Source organism: Simochromis diagramma, unplaced genomic scaffold (genome assembly GCF_900408965.1).
Source record: "Simochromis diagramma unplaced genomic scaffold, fSimDia1.1 OVJJ01000308.1, whole genome shotgun sequence".
NCBI classification, from domain to species: Eukaryota; Metazoa; Chordata; class Actinopteri; order Cichliformes; family Cichlidae; genus Simochromis; species Simochromis diagramma.
In genome coordinates, this window is record NW_024386785.1 from 1,083,885 (window position 1) to 1,097,580 (window position 13,696).

The 13,696-nt window shown below is 43.1% G+C and overlaps 1 protein-coding gene across 2 annotated transcripts in view; it reads right to left on the reverse strand.

The window, feature by feature from the left end:
- cacna1fb (calcium channel, voltage-dependent, L type, alpha 1F subunit) overlaps positions 1-13,696 on the reverse strand; it is a 43,972-nt gene that overhangs the window by 17,297 nt on the left and 12,979 nt on the right. The window contains exons 5-24 of one of the 2 annotated variants that reach the window (XM_040022668.1): positions 12,311-12,450; positions 9,974-10,128; positions 9,739-9,891; positions 9,275-9,471; positions 9,070-9,173; positions 8,551-8,702; positions 7,564-7,638; positions 6,476-6,557; positions 6,333-6,359; positions 6,083-6,243; positions 5,743-5,968; positions 5,452-5,659; positions 5,254-5,374; positions 4,955-5,030; positions 4,811-4,859; positions 4,672-4,732; positions 2,837-2,939; positions 2,392-2,521; positions 283-342; positions 80-186 (exon numbers count right to left, since the gene is read on the reverse strand). In XM_040022668.1, coding sequence (XP_039878602.1) covers positions 80-186; positions 283-342; positions 2,392-2,521; positions 2,837-2,939; positions 4,672-4,732; positions 4,811-4,859; positions 4,955-5,030; positions 5,254-5,374; positions 5,452-5,659; positions 5,743-5,968; positions 6,083-6,243; positions 6,333-6,359; positions 6,476-6,557; positions 7,564-7,638; positions 8,551-8,702; positions 9,070-9,173; positions 9,275-9,471; positions 9,739-9,891; positions 9,974-10,128; positions 12,311-12,450 — 2,387 coding nt within the window. The remainder of the gene's footprint in view (positions 1-79; positions 187-282; positions 343-2,391; positions 2,522-2,836; positions 2,940-4,671; positions 4,733-4,810; positions 4,860-4,954; positions 5,031-5,253; positions 5,375-5,451; positions 5,660-5,742; positions 5,969-6,082; positions 6,244-6,332; positions 6,360-6,475; positions 6,558-7,563; positions 7,639-8,550; positions 8,703-9,069; positions 9,174-9,274; positions 9,472-9,738; positions 9,892-9,973; positions 10,129-12,310; positions 12,451-13,696) is intronic. The other variant, XM_040022669.1, reaches the window with a different exon arrangement.

The following is a 13,696-nucleotide window of genomic DNA, read 5'->3' on the forward strand; positions in this document are numbered from 1 at the left end:
AACACATACAGCAAACCATGCATGAGACAAAGACTGAAACAAACTGGAAAGTCAGAAGGTATGTTGTTTGGATACTGACTGCAGGAAGAAGGAGACCAAAGAGACGCTGACGACCAGGAGATCCAACAAGTTAAACCAGTTCCTGCAGAACGAGCCCTGATGGAGGAACGCTCCGTGGACCGTCATCTGTGAATGAGAGAACATGTTGGCAATACAAGACAATCTAAAGAGGGAGAGGAGGGCCTGGGTGAGTTATTTCATTGAGCTGAAGGCGATATTTACCTTTAACAGAATCTCCACAGTGAAGATGGAGGTAAAGGCGTAGTCTGCATAGCCCAGAATCTGAACACAGAGGTTGAAAACAAACCAGACTCAGGTCCAACATTTCAATTTTTTTCTTCAGAATCCAGAAATAACTTTCCACAGGTGAGTCAGGATAACGTGTGCAGATTAAAGCAGATGCAGCTGACACATTTGCTTTTCATTTATTAGCATTTTAGCATTTTCTCTTAAATAAGGTATTTTTATGTGGGCTAAGTCCTGAACAAGTTTTAATTTAATTTGGCAGAAAGTTCAGCAACTCAGCCCCGTAAAACCAAGTGTATCATATTTCATACATGAGTTGGTGGTGGCTTTATCCATCTTTTAATTGCCTTGTGGGATTTTCCAGCATCTCAAGCTTGGTTTGGCTGCTATCGTGGAGCCTGTGCTACAGTCGCTCTTCTGTAGGATCGAACTGCACAGTTTGCCCTTTGCTCTCTGCACACATCAGCAACTCCTGAGGTCATCGCTGTTTTTTACTCGTTGTTCATCTTAAACTGCTTTTGGTACAGTAGATATGAACCACTGGACAGGACCTGCTGTTTCAGATACACCACTGATCCATGCAGCCATAACACTTTGGTCCCTTGAACCCTTGTGCTGCCATTTTTCCTCCTTCAGTGCATTAACGTTCATCTTTCCTTCCTATTCAGTTCCTTCATGTAGCCCAACACCTGTCACTGGTTTTATGATGGTGGGAGTTTAAAGCGGAGAAGTCTGCATATCAAGAAAAAAGATGTTTAACTACCTTAGCTCATCTACACAGAACTCAAAAGTCCTTGAGAAGGTTCATGGTTTCATTTTAGCTCAGAAACAGAAGCAAAGTGCTTGAGCTCATTTTCGGTTTGCTGAAGACGGTTAAAACACAATCAATGAGAAATGCGCACTGTTTGTAAGGACGGCAGCCGAGAGGCTCGTTAATTAATTCAAGATAGAACCAAAATGTATAATTTGCACAGTTTCGTAGAGAACAGAGGAGGCAAACACAGGGTTAACGCTCAGTATGAGCAGGTCTGATTGTATGTTTGAAGTAATTTCCTCCCTCAGCTGTTGTGAATTGCTACTTCTTGCATGAAGCCAGCTGCTGCTCTGCATGTGAGTGTTTAAGTTTGTGTGTCTGTGCACGCACACACACACACACACACACACACACACTGTGAGTATTCAGAATCTGACAGTGAACTGGTGATTTTCTGCCTCCATGTGTTTCCATGTGTTTCCCTCTTTAACCCGGTTAGGCACTGACCCACTTCTGCAGTGTAATCTGCTGAGGCCCCGCCCCCAGCGCAGACCACAGAGGGTTGGCACAGGATTGGATCAGCTGGAGGGATGCTGTGCTCTGCTGCGATTGGTTGCTTGGCTATCAGGTAACTTGGTGATGGTGAAAGTGGCTGACATGGTGGTTTGTCTTATTTCACCCAGACAGGCAGAATAAATAAGTTTCAAGAAGGCCTGGAACTAAGAGTACGCTGGCTTTAGTCATCCTAGTGGTGGTCCCAAGCCTGGATAATGGAGGCATGTTAGGTCAGGAGGGGGTATTGGGAACAAAATCTTTGCCAAATCAAGAATGGGGATAATCAAGAATCAGATTGGTCCAGAACTATGGATGCTGAGCTACTACTGGCTGAAGACAAAGGAAGAGGAGAGGGGGAAGGCATATTAGGAGGCAGCGAGAGAGAAAACAAGGTAGGAGTGTTGAAGTAAGAGTAGGGACTTTAAATGTAGGGTCTATTATTGATAAAGGGAGAGAGCTGGCTGATGACTCATAGAAGGAAAAGATAAATTGTATTTGCAGGAGGCCAGAAGCATCGGAGGTGGATTCAAACTGATCAACCACGGTGTAGACAGGACAGTGTTGTGGAGGTGAAGATGGTGTCAGACAGGATCACGAGTTTGAAGCTGAAAATCAAACAGGTGATGCTGATGTTGTCGGTGTGTACGCCCCACAGGTTGGATGGGAGTTAAAAGAGAAAGAGAAATTCTGGAGTAATTTGGATGAAGAGGTAAAGTGTGTCCCCAAAGGTACTCAGCCCTCTGTGAGCAACTTCAGATCTCACATTATAGACTCACATTGTTCCTGAAGGAGTGGGCTCTGATTGGATCCTCGGCAGCCAATGAGCAGCTGCTGAGGATGATGAAGACGAGGATGAGGTTGGTGAAGATGTGGTGATGGATCAGAGTGTGGCAGGCCACACGGATACTGCAGACGGAGACAAAGAGTCAGTGTTAGAGGCTTCACGTCCCAGCATGAAGGATACTAGAACTTCAATCACAAAAGCTGGAACACAGACTCTGGGTAAAGTTAACCACACAGCAAAACACATTATGTCTAAAATAACCACATCAACAAGCTAAAAAACTCCTAGAAATGATGCCAGAAAATCTAACTTTATGTAAATATTACTTAAAGGGAACAACAATAATACATGACTCAAACATATTTGTGTGATTGTTATTGTTCATCCTGTAGAGGTGTTAGACGGCGTGATGCACGCGCATGTGTCGACACACTCACGGGTTTGTCTTGCTGAGGCAGAAGAAGGCGCTTCCTTCTGGGATCGGGAGAACCTTCTCTTTAGGAGGAGCAAGATCAGCCATCTTTAACTGGACTCCTCCCTCTGAGAAAGGAGAAGGAGAAAGGAAAGTGAACGATCTGAGGGTGATGGTCTTAGCTTTTAGAACATCCATCATTTCAGTGATTGAGAGCTGGATAGTTGCATGTTATGGTACTGATATTTAAATATTCATACATTGGGCCTCTGTTTTCATCACCTTTAAAGTCTCTGATAGCAGCTTCCTGGTTCATCACTTGTAGCTCCTGTGTTACTGTTCTTATTAACATATTCTCAGACATTTGTCATATTGATCATATTACACTCGTGTTTTATTTACTGATTATTGGAGGGATTATTGTAAAGCTAAAAATAAAAATACGGCAATATTCATCCAGAAAAAATGTTTGTTTTGCACTTAACTAGAGCTGCATCATTGTCATAGAAAAATCCCCATGATACAGCACTGTCTCCATGCTGAACTGGAGATGCTTGTCCACGCCTTTATCTCCTCCCGGTTAGACTGTTGTAAAGCACTCTTTTCCTGTCTGTTTAAGGCTTCCTTAAATCGCCTCCAAGTGGTCCAAAATGCTGCAGGCTTTTAACCCACAGTAATAAAGTCTCCCATATCACTCCCATGTTAAAATCCTTGCACTGGCTTCCAGTTGGGTGCAGATTTAAGTTTAAAATCCTCACTTTTACCTATATCGCTGAGCTTCTCCAACCCTACTCTCCAAAGCGGATTCTTAGATCCACTGATAGTGGTCTTCTGTCTGTTCCACGGACCCGTTTAAAAACGAAGCAGCATCGTGCTTTTCAAACCCTGGCTCCAATACTGTGGAACAGTTTACCTCCCCGCTACGCACCATCGACTCTGTGGCTTCTTTTAAAAAACAGCTTAAAACACATTTGTTTAAACAGGCATTTGGGTAATGTTCGTGTGTAATATGTTGTTTTACTTTATATGTTTTTATACTCCCATGTGAAACACTCTGTAATAGATTCTTGTCTTAAAAAGTGCTATATAAATAAATTTTACTTTTACTTACTTACATAAAAAACATGACATCAAATGTAAACAAGCTGTTTTCTTTGAAAATAGATTTTTCACCAAATAAATATCAGTTCATGTCATTGGAGGAAATGCTGGGACCTGGACTGGACTAATTAACTGACAGAGTGAGTCAGGCAGCTTGATTGGTGGATCTCCCGTCTCCTCTTTGTCTGATTGGTGGATCTAGTTTTATAACTTGTCCCACATATTTTTAATCTACCTTCCTAATGTTTCAGCAGAGGTCTCAGCAGCCTGTTGACTCACACTACAGACAGCCGACTGTGTGCAGGAGGGTGTTCGGTCCTCTTTGGGCACCTTTACAGCGTATTCTCGCACAACTTGCAACTTAAATAAATGATAAATAAATCAATACTATATCTTCCCTCTATCCAGGATCCAGCTACCTTTTAAACTGGTATTAAATAGCACTTAAATCTCCTCCAGTAATCTGATTTAAAACTGTAAATTTGTCAAAGAACCACTAAAAATGGGTATCTTGTTGTCCCTGTGTCTTTCACATAGGACTTTCTCTAAAACGGTTCCTTAAAGATCTCTTTAAAAAGCCTCAGTGTGGAGTAAACTAATGTTCTTTGATTGCGCTGTGAAGCTTGTGACTTTTCTTGTGTACAGTCGTTTCTGAGTTATCATCCAATTAAAATGGTGAATTTAGTTTTCCTGTCACTTCAGCGTCACATCTTCTCGGCTAAACTTGAAATGTGGCGATGGGCTCAGCTGAGGACCGACCTTCATCTCCTTCAGGAAGCTCCTCTTCCTCTTCATACTCAGTGTCTTCATCAACATCGACCTGAAAAGACAAACAGCCCTCAAAGAAAAAGATCGCTGATAGTTAACTGAAACATTACAGTCGGAGTTTGATGTTCACCTTCACTTCTTCTTCTGTAGCTTCCTCCTCTGCTCCCTCCTCCTTCTTACTGAAGAGACAAAATACAACAGTGCAGTCAGAACTCAACAACTAGCTTTTATTTCTTCCTCCCCTCTTTCTTTTTGTCCTCCATCCATCACTTACTCTTTTTTCTTGTCATCACTGTCTCCTCCTGCCAGGTTGTCCACGGCGATAGCCAAGAAGACGTTCAGCAGGATGTCTGATGCTCGTTAAGGATGCTGATGTTTTCACAGGTTACTACTCATAAAACAACAAAGATGATCTTCACCTTGAGCAGAATCACTCAATAGGAGATCATTGTTTCACTAAAACTCAAGGAGGGGTATTAAGTATTGTGGAAATTGAAAGATGCCTCTAAAACAACAAATACATGTATTACCACAAATTGAGAACTTTGGTGCATCAGGAGGATTCAAGGATACAGTTACCACAGATGAAGAGGATGACAAAGTAAATACAGACAATCATCCCGGGAAACACGGGGCCGCCGTATGCCATGATGCCGTCATACATGACCATGTTCCAGTCCTCACCTGTCAGGATCTAAACACACAGTCATCGTGAGGCGCCCGCTCCCTGCACGTCGTGACATCACTGGGAGAAAGTGGTTGCAGTGCTACCTGGAAACAGGTGAGCAGCGCCTGCGGGAAAGCGTCGAATGTGCTGCGTTTGGTCTGCGTTTCATCAAAGTTGAATTTTCCTCCGAACAGCTGCATGCCGAGCAGGGCGAAGATGATGAGGAAGAGGAAAAGGAGGAGCAGCAGCGAGGCGATGGACTTCATGGAGTTCAGCAGCGATGCCACCAGGTTGGACAGAGCCGTCCAATGCCTGAGCAAACAGAGAGTGACCTCAGCGATGACTCGTGACGAGCCGTGTGACCTGCATCGGGTGGTTCGGGTGCGTTTTCTCACCGTGTCACCTTGAAGATCCGCAGCAGACGGACGCAGCGCAGCACAGAGATCCCCAGAGGAGGCATGATCTCCAGCTCCACCAGGATGGTCTCCACAATGCCACCGCACACCACGAAGCAGTCGAAACGATTAAAGAACGCCACAAAGTAATGGGCCAGACCCAAACTGTACATCTTCAGCAACATCTCCACCGTAAAGAGAGACAGCAGCACCTTGTTGGCAATGTCTGCACAAACAGAGACACGGACACAGAAAATGTTTGCTCAACAACATTTCAAACAGAAATATCAGTGTCTCTATGACCCGTTCCTCTTGTGGAGGAGAAGGAGGCTGTTGTTACCCTGGACTTGAGTCAGCCAGTCTGGTTGGTTATAGTGCTCAGAGGCGCTGAGGGAGGTGTTGAGGAAGACCAGCAGCAAAACCAGCCAATAGAAAGTTACGGATTTGACGGCAGTGCGACAGTTTCTGCGACAGACTCGGTTCCAGCGACGTAACGTCCGACTGAGGCAAAGAAAGAGAGTCGTTCAGGTGAAGGTGAGTCTAACGTGCTGACTTTAGTCTGCTGAACCTCTGAAGGTCAGTGAACTCACCAGCAGCCGATCTTCATCATCTGAGCACTGAAACACAACATTTTTTGTTTTTATGTGAAGTTGTTCCTGAAGGGGGCACTAAAGCAAGAATCATGTGATGTACGAACTGAAAGTGTGCGTGTTTGTGTGTGTGTGTGTGTTACCAGCAGGCCTGGCAGCAGTTGGTGTGCTCCTCATCGATGTTCTCTGTGTTTTCAGACGCCGTTTCACTGGCAGGAAGACTCGCTGAAACACACACAAACAGACAAATATTAATAAATGATCAATGCAAGTCAACAATCCTGCTTCTTAAAAAATGTGGCACTTATTAATTTCTATACTATCAATATATTTTATTTGTTATGCAAACAAAAATATAAAGTATAAAATATTCATATCTTATTCATACAGTATATCTCACAAATTTTTCCCTCTCCGTTTGATGAAAGCTGACGTTTCCCGACCTCCTCAGTGAATCTATACTGAGGTGAATCCAGCTGAACGAGCTCGGAGAGTAAGTCTGATCAGAAACAGGGTCAGATAAATATGAGGACAGATAGAGACCCAGATATTTTACAGGGACAGCGAGGATGACGTTTGCATTTAGACTGAGAGATGTACAAACTGCACAGAGCTGTCTCTGTGATAATACAACTCATATATACTGTACATATTATGTGCGTGATTGTGCTTCTATTAATCGTACTGGTGCATCATTCTGTTAACACAGCCACCTTATTATAGGAACCAAAAATAAATCTCCATAATGTAGGTCCCTGTGTCAGACAGATACCTTCTCCGGCTGTTGTTGGATTTTACTGTGTCTGCTCTTCTGGTAAAAAATGTTTTTGGCCTGTTTGGCTAGTTTCACAGTTTATTATGACTCGCACATCTGGACATCGGTGAGGGTTAAAGGGGGATGTCGTTGCATTGACAGGTGTGCTGAAGCTGACACAGTTCAGGTAACTAGACTGGACCTCTCCACCATGTTTGTTGTGCTGGTGTCTTGTAGAATTTTAATAGAAATAGGTAACAGCTGCTTGGGCTGCTGTGTGGTAAAACCATCAAAACAATGAGTGAAGTTCCACAGTCTCTCTCTCTGCACTCTTAAATATAACAAATGTAGCTTGCTAACATAGCTTGCTAGCCTCAGCTCATGACGTTGCACCTTCTTATCCTAACAAGGTCACTTCTGGCACTAAAAATCCTCTAATGTGATGGAGACACAACAGTGTTTGCATGTGTGTCTCACCATGAGTTTCGTTGGAGTGACTGAACCATCCAAACTTCCCTCTCTTCTTATCGGCCAGATCGCCCAGAGATGGCCCTGAGAGAGAAAAACATTTATTATTAAAATAAGCAGCTTAAAATGAAATACAGAGAGAGCGCCAGCCTCGTGTGGCAGCCAAGCCAAACACAAAACTTTTTGACAATGACTTCAAACCAAATCAAATGAATTCAAAGTTATTGCTGCGAGCAAAAATAAGAAAATATCAAGAATTCCCAAAGTAATGTGTTAAGAAATAAATATATATTCTTAGTGCTTATTTTCTGTTTATATTGTTTTACAGTCAGGCGAAATGTGGATATTTTCTCAGACACAAATGTTATTTAATGTTGAAACTTACAATCAAACCAAGCAACCAAACAAAAGGCTTAACAAGCATCTACCTTACATCTACATCACATTTCTGGCTCGTTTGGTTTCTGCTGTTGTGCTTGAGATAAAGACACAAGCAGAGAAACTGAGGGTTTGGAGAGCAGGAGAAGGGATACAGAAAACAGTTTCCATCTAACAGCTCAGTGGGGGTTTGAAACAACCTGCTAAAAAACACAGGGAGCTGCCATATTTAAAGCCACTGTACTGTATTTGGGCTCCTGCAGCTCCTCTGATTGGACTCAGTCATCTAAACGATTTGTGTGAAAATGACCATTAAAATAAGACAGCTGAGGCAGTTTCTGCATAGTGATTAGGATGCCACATGTTCCAAGGTATCCTAGGTCCTTTTCTGGCTTGAGGCCCAGAGATGCTGGAAGAGGGCCTTAGGTGGGGACACCTGGGTTACTTTGGTGACACCGCCCCCTCCCCCCTGACTCCAGACAAGCAGAGGTAGATAATGATATGATCACAACTAATGTTTGGGACCAAATGTCACACTGGAGACCTAAAGGAGCCAATCTGAGTAAAGAAACCCACGACAGTCCACCAAGAAGAAACCATAGTGTGCCCAAGCCTTACGTGGGTTTCCGTCCTCGTCCAGTTCATCCATGTCCTCAGCCTGAGTGATCCAGTCCATGTACCCACACAGATCCTCCTCCATCTGCTGCTTCTCTCGCAACTTCTGGAAATCACCACGAGCCTTTGCCTTCTCCCTCTCCTTACTGAACTCTCTGCAACATCCACAAAGATTCAGACATTTAAAACTCCTCAAATACCATCAGCACGGGAAGAAGTGTTCAGATGCTTCACTTAAGCAGATATTGAACAATGATGAGTGTTGAGAACATAAAATATTACCACTGCTATTACAAGTTAGGCCTGTATTCATAATCGGGGCTAAAAATATATTTAAGATAAGATGTGTCCTTAAACTTATTTGAACTATATCAGAAACTTCAGCTGTTTAACCCTGAATAATGCCTCAGATAAGAATGAGGTTTTTACACTATTAAATGCATCTAAAGTGTCCTTTTATTTGCCTAAGTACATATAGATATATATAAATGTGAACAGCTTTTGTGTTTGGAGATGACCGACCCGCTGAGGACTCCCAGAACGAGGTTGAGAACAAAGAAGGAGCCAAAAATCACCAAGCTAACAAAATACACCCACGGCAGCTCAAACCCAATGGCATCGTTCATCTGTGCACAGACACAACAGAAAGAGAGAAGACACAATGAAAAGTGAGCACCTCTTATGTTTTTGGACAGGCTGGTAAATATGACACCACAATGCATTTTACCCAGTACAGCACGTCAGTCCATCCCTCCATGGTGATGCACTGGAACACGGTCAACATGGCGAAGAAGAAGTTGTCGAAATTTGTGATTCCTCCATTGGGACCATCCCACCTTCCCCGACACTCTGAGCCATTTATGATGCACTGACGGCCATGACCAGCAAACGCACACGGCACTGGGTCATCCTCCACATAATTATCTGAGGAATATTCCATTTAAATTCAGTTTTATTTATATATCCCCAAATCACAAGAACAGTCACCTCAAGGCGCTTTGTATTTAAGGTAAAGACCCTACAAGAGCAGAGAGAAAGCCCCAAAATCGAATCGACCCCTTCTGAGAAACCACTTGGCAACAGTGAGAAGAAGAACTAAGTTTTAACAGGAAGAACGTTTTAGCTTCTGCAGTCATCAAAAAATATGCAGGATCTGTGTGAAGGTGTCCTGCATTGTGTGTTCGATCATACCTGTTCCTATATAGTAGCAGGTCCTGTGCATGCGTCCGATGAAGAGCTCCAGACCGATGATGGCATAGATGATGATGACGAAGAGAACCAGCAGAGCAATGTGAAGCAAAGGAACCATCGCCTTCATGATGGAGTTCAACACAATCTGCAGACCTGACAGACACACACAGTTGAACATGTGGACAACCATTGACCATGCACACAGTGAGTCCACGCCAAAGTCTAGGAAACTTACTGGGGACTCCAGAAACCAGTCTGAGGGGCCGCAGGACTCTGAAGGCTCTTAGAGCTTTGACATCCAGACCTCCAGGTTTCCCAGGCATGTGATGGGTTGTTGCTTGCTCGCCACTTGACTTATGAGTCATTGTCTCCAGGACAACACTGAACAAGCTGTGCGGAAAACATCAGAAGAAGAAAAAGAACATCAGCCTTTATGATCTAGCTCATTGAAATGTGGGCTTCAGTTGATCTCAGTTAGACCAACATCTGAGTTTGACCAGTATACCTTGAACATCACACAAGTGTTGTTTCCAGCAGCTGCAGAAAACAATGATGCCATTCATGTATATATATATATATATATATATATATATATAAAACAACCAGATGACACCATTCAACTCCCCCAGAGCTCGTCCCATCAGCCTTTTGAACATTGCAGGTCTATCTTTCAGGCCAAATAGCATAACCTTAAATTGAAAGAGGTCCAGATAAAGGGAGTTATCGTGCTCACCTCAGGGTCCATTTTCACCTGTAACCTCTATAGACAAGACAGCAGCAGCACTATCCTGTAGTTCTCGTATTGCTTAAATAGGTTACACATCTGCCACCTTTATTTAGTTTACTTTACTGAAATTCACCAAGGAAGAAAACAAAGACTGACTGACTGGACCGACTGTGCCTTCAAAGTTCATGTTGTTAAGATATGCAGTCCATCAAACGTCTGTCACAGAAGCTGATCAGGTGGCAGGAAGTTAGGTGGACGTTCACCTTTTTCCAGCAGAGAGAAGCCTCAGACTGGGTGAACCATGACCCATTAATCATCATGTGACAAACAATTGCAGACATACTGTACGGACAAAGATTATTTCTGAAACTGTGCGATTAAACTCCACTGGAAGGACTGAAAATGCTTAAGTTTGGATCCAACCTTCAGTCCAGGAGGTGGGGAGTGCCATCCTGCTGCTTCACACACGGCTGCAAAACACCACCTGTGCCTGTTGGAGGCCCAGTCTGATAAAGCCACTCCATCTACGGTCCCTCAAGCTGGAGGGAAGAGAGACTCTGCAGTTTGTGATTCTGCATTAAAATGATCACAAACTGGAACAGGAGGAAACCCCAAATAAGAATGTCTGACCACACAAACAGATTAGATCAAGATGTGGCTTATTTCCAGCTGAGGCAGATTAATTACTTCCTGAGTAAACAGAGTAAAAAAAATATTAAAGCTATGAACCTGCGATAACCCCCCTTAACCTCCCCTGGGATCCTTCAACACATTTAGACTCGCTGAAATCCACGATCTTTCTACAGCTATCAATAAAACATCCAATAGAAGCAACTTTTTTTTTTTTTACAGAACATGTCTTTAAAATGAAAACTGCCTTTAAAGTAAATCCAGCTTCAGAGACAGAACACAAATCAAACACTGAACTCCTACAAGAACTCCTGAGTGTCCCACATATAGCATCCTGACTGTAAAGTGGAACATAGCTTCCTCAGGCTGTGTTACCATGACAACAGGGTTTATCATCATCATCATCACCATTATCACCCTGAGGACATCCAGTCGCATCAGCGTCCTGCAACAAGGACACGAAATAACAAAGAGAACCAAGGTTAGGACCTGCAGGACTGAGTGTGATCTCAGTCAGCGACTGATCGGAGGAAATGACTCAGAGCTGCTGCCAACCTGTTAAACTACTGGGCTGTATTTACCATATGTAATAATAACTATTCAAAAATCATGAATCTAAGTCAGCCATTTCTTTTGACTTGTAGATAGCAAAGGCAGAATATATGCTGCAGATTTTACAGATACTGCACAATAAAATTTGATTCAACATGATGCAACACAGCAAAATCTGCAGCAAATCTTCCATCTATCTACCCATCCTCTATCATAGTGTGAGAGGTGTGGCACCCTGGATGATACCCACAAAGCAGGGCCCGTGCATCTGGTGGATTCAAACCCAGGACCTTCAGCTCTGGGCAAAATCATCAGCAACTAAAATGACAACACATCACTCAGATGTCTAAGAAGAACCATCTCTGCAGCTGTGGAGTACCAGAGGTTCAGGGTTAAACAGCGTGTTCCTGCAACGCATCAGGCTGCTTAGGTCTCCTGGATGAGTTCAGTCCACTGTGTAGAAATCAGAGGTCAAAAGACAGAACCTGCAAACTGAGTGAAACTATGACATCACCGCTGGGCCTGATTTACTGAAAGTCTTCTGCAGTCAGATCAGATCTACTGCTGCAACATGCAGAGAGCAACAAAGAAAAGGATCCCAGAACACGGGGAACCAACAGATCCTAATAGCCTACGGTGAGAACCATCTTTTGATTTACTTACCCAACTATGACGATGACAAAGTCGAGCAAGTTCCAGCCGTTGCGGATGTAGGAGCTGGGGTGCATCACCAGACCGTAGGCCAGGATCTTTAGGAAGGTCTCCACGGTGAAGATGATGAGGAAGACATACTCCACTTGTTCCTGAAACACATAATATGTTCCATGTCTGTGTGCGTAACCCGGTAAACGTGGACGTGGTGAATTTGTGAGTATTTCGGAGAATTACCAATCTGTCCTCATCTCTGACACACACACACACACACACACACACACACACACACACACTGGTCTTCCTACACTTATGAGGATCATTATCAAATGGAGGCATTATCGTTCAAATTGTTTGATATAAGCTCAAGTCCTACCTGACCTTCAGCCCAAAACTTAAAATCTTAACCCACCAACAGTCACAAAAAAAGCTACTTTCAGCTGGTCCCTTATTCACACGACATCGCCACAGTGGGCAGATCCACGTGTTTGATGTGGCAGATGTTTTAAACCCCTCCTCACGCAACCCCAAAGGATTTATTTCTCCACCAGCGGATGTGTAAACCACTACACTCTTGAGCCTCCGACAGCCACAATATCACACAAACGACCTTCACTTTAAGACCTGTCCTCACAAAGAAACACAAACACACTTATGTACAGGGCTAATTTTTTTTCTGCTGGCAGTTATCAACTCTAAATCTCTCTTAAACACACACAAAATGTTTTCATTTCAAATACATGTTTGACTGTATTACTTTTTCCCCCATTATTTACTTTGTAGCGACAGGTGAGAGGAAGCATTTTCAGGCTTCACTAGTTGTAGACAGTATCTGTGACACAGTATAAATAACCCAGTTTTTATGACAAAAATAATAACAAATCCACATCTAGGTTCTGAAAGCATTTAACAAATGCATTCAAATATCATCAGTGAGTTTCAGTTGTTAGCAAACCAACCCAGTACCACAGCAAAGCGTGCAATAGACACGGCACACCACTGAATCCATTTCATGTTTTGGAGAGGCAAAGCGTGAAAGAAATTGCATTACCAGCAGGGGGAGATAATATATTTAAGGCCACAAAGTTAGTAGTGAGCAAAAAACGTATGAAGTATATTCCAGGGTCCTTGATTGCAGGAAACGATTAAGCTGAGGTGCCTAAAATGTATATAGATGTAAATTGTTAATAATGTCTGTTTAAAGGGTTTCCCGCGGTTTTCCCTTTCATGCTGCTTGTGTAAATCTCCCCAGGCAAAACGTGAAGTGGACACGCTTTGCTTCTCCAAAACGGTGGACCGGTGTCTATTACATGCTCTGTTGTGATATTAGGTTGAGCCTATTTCCACTTTCAGAAGCTACAAAACTATAATAAATAATAATAATGTTGTAGCTGAACA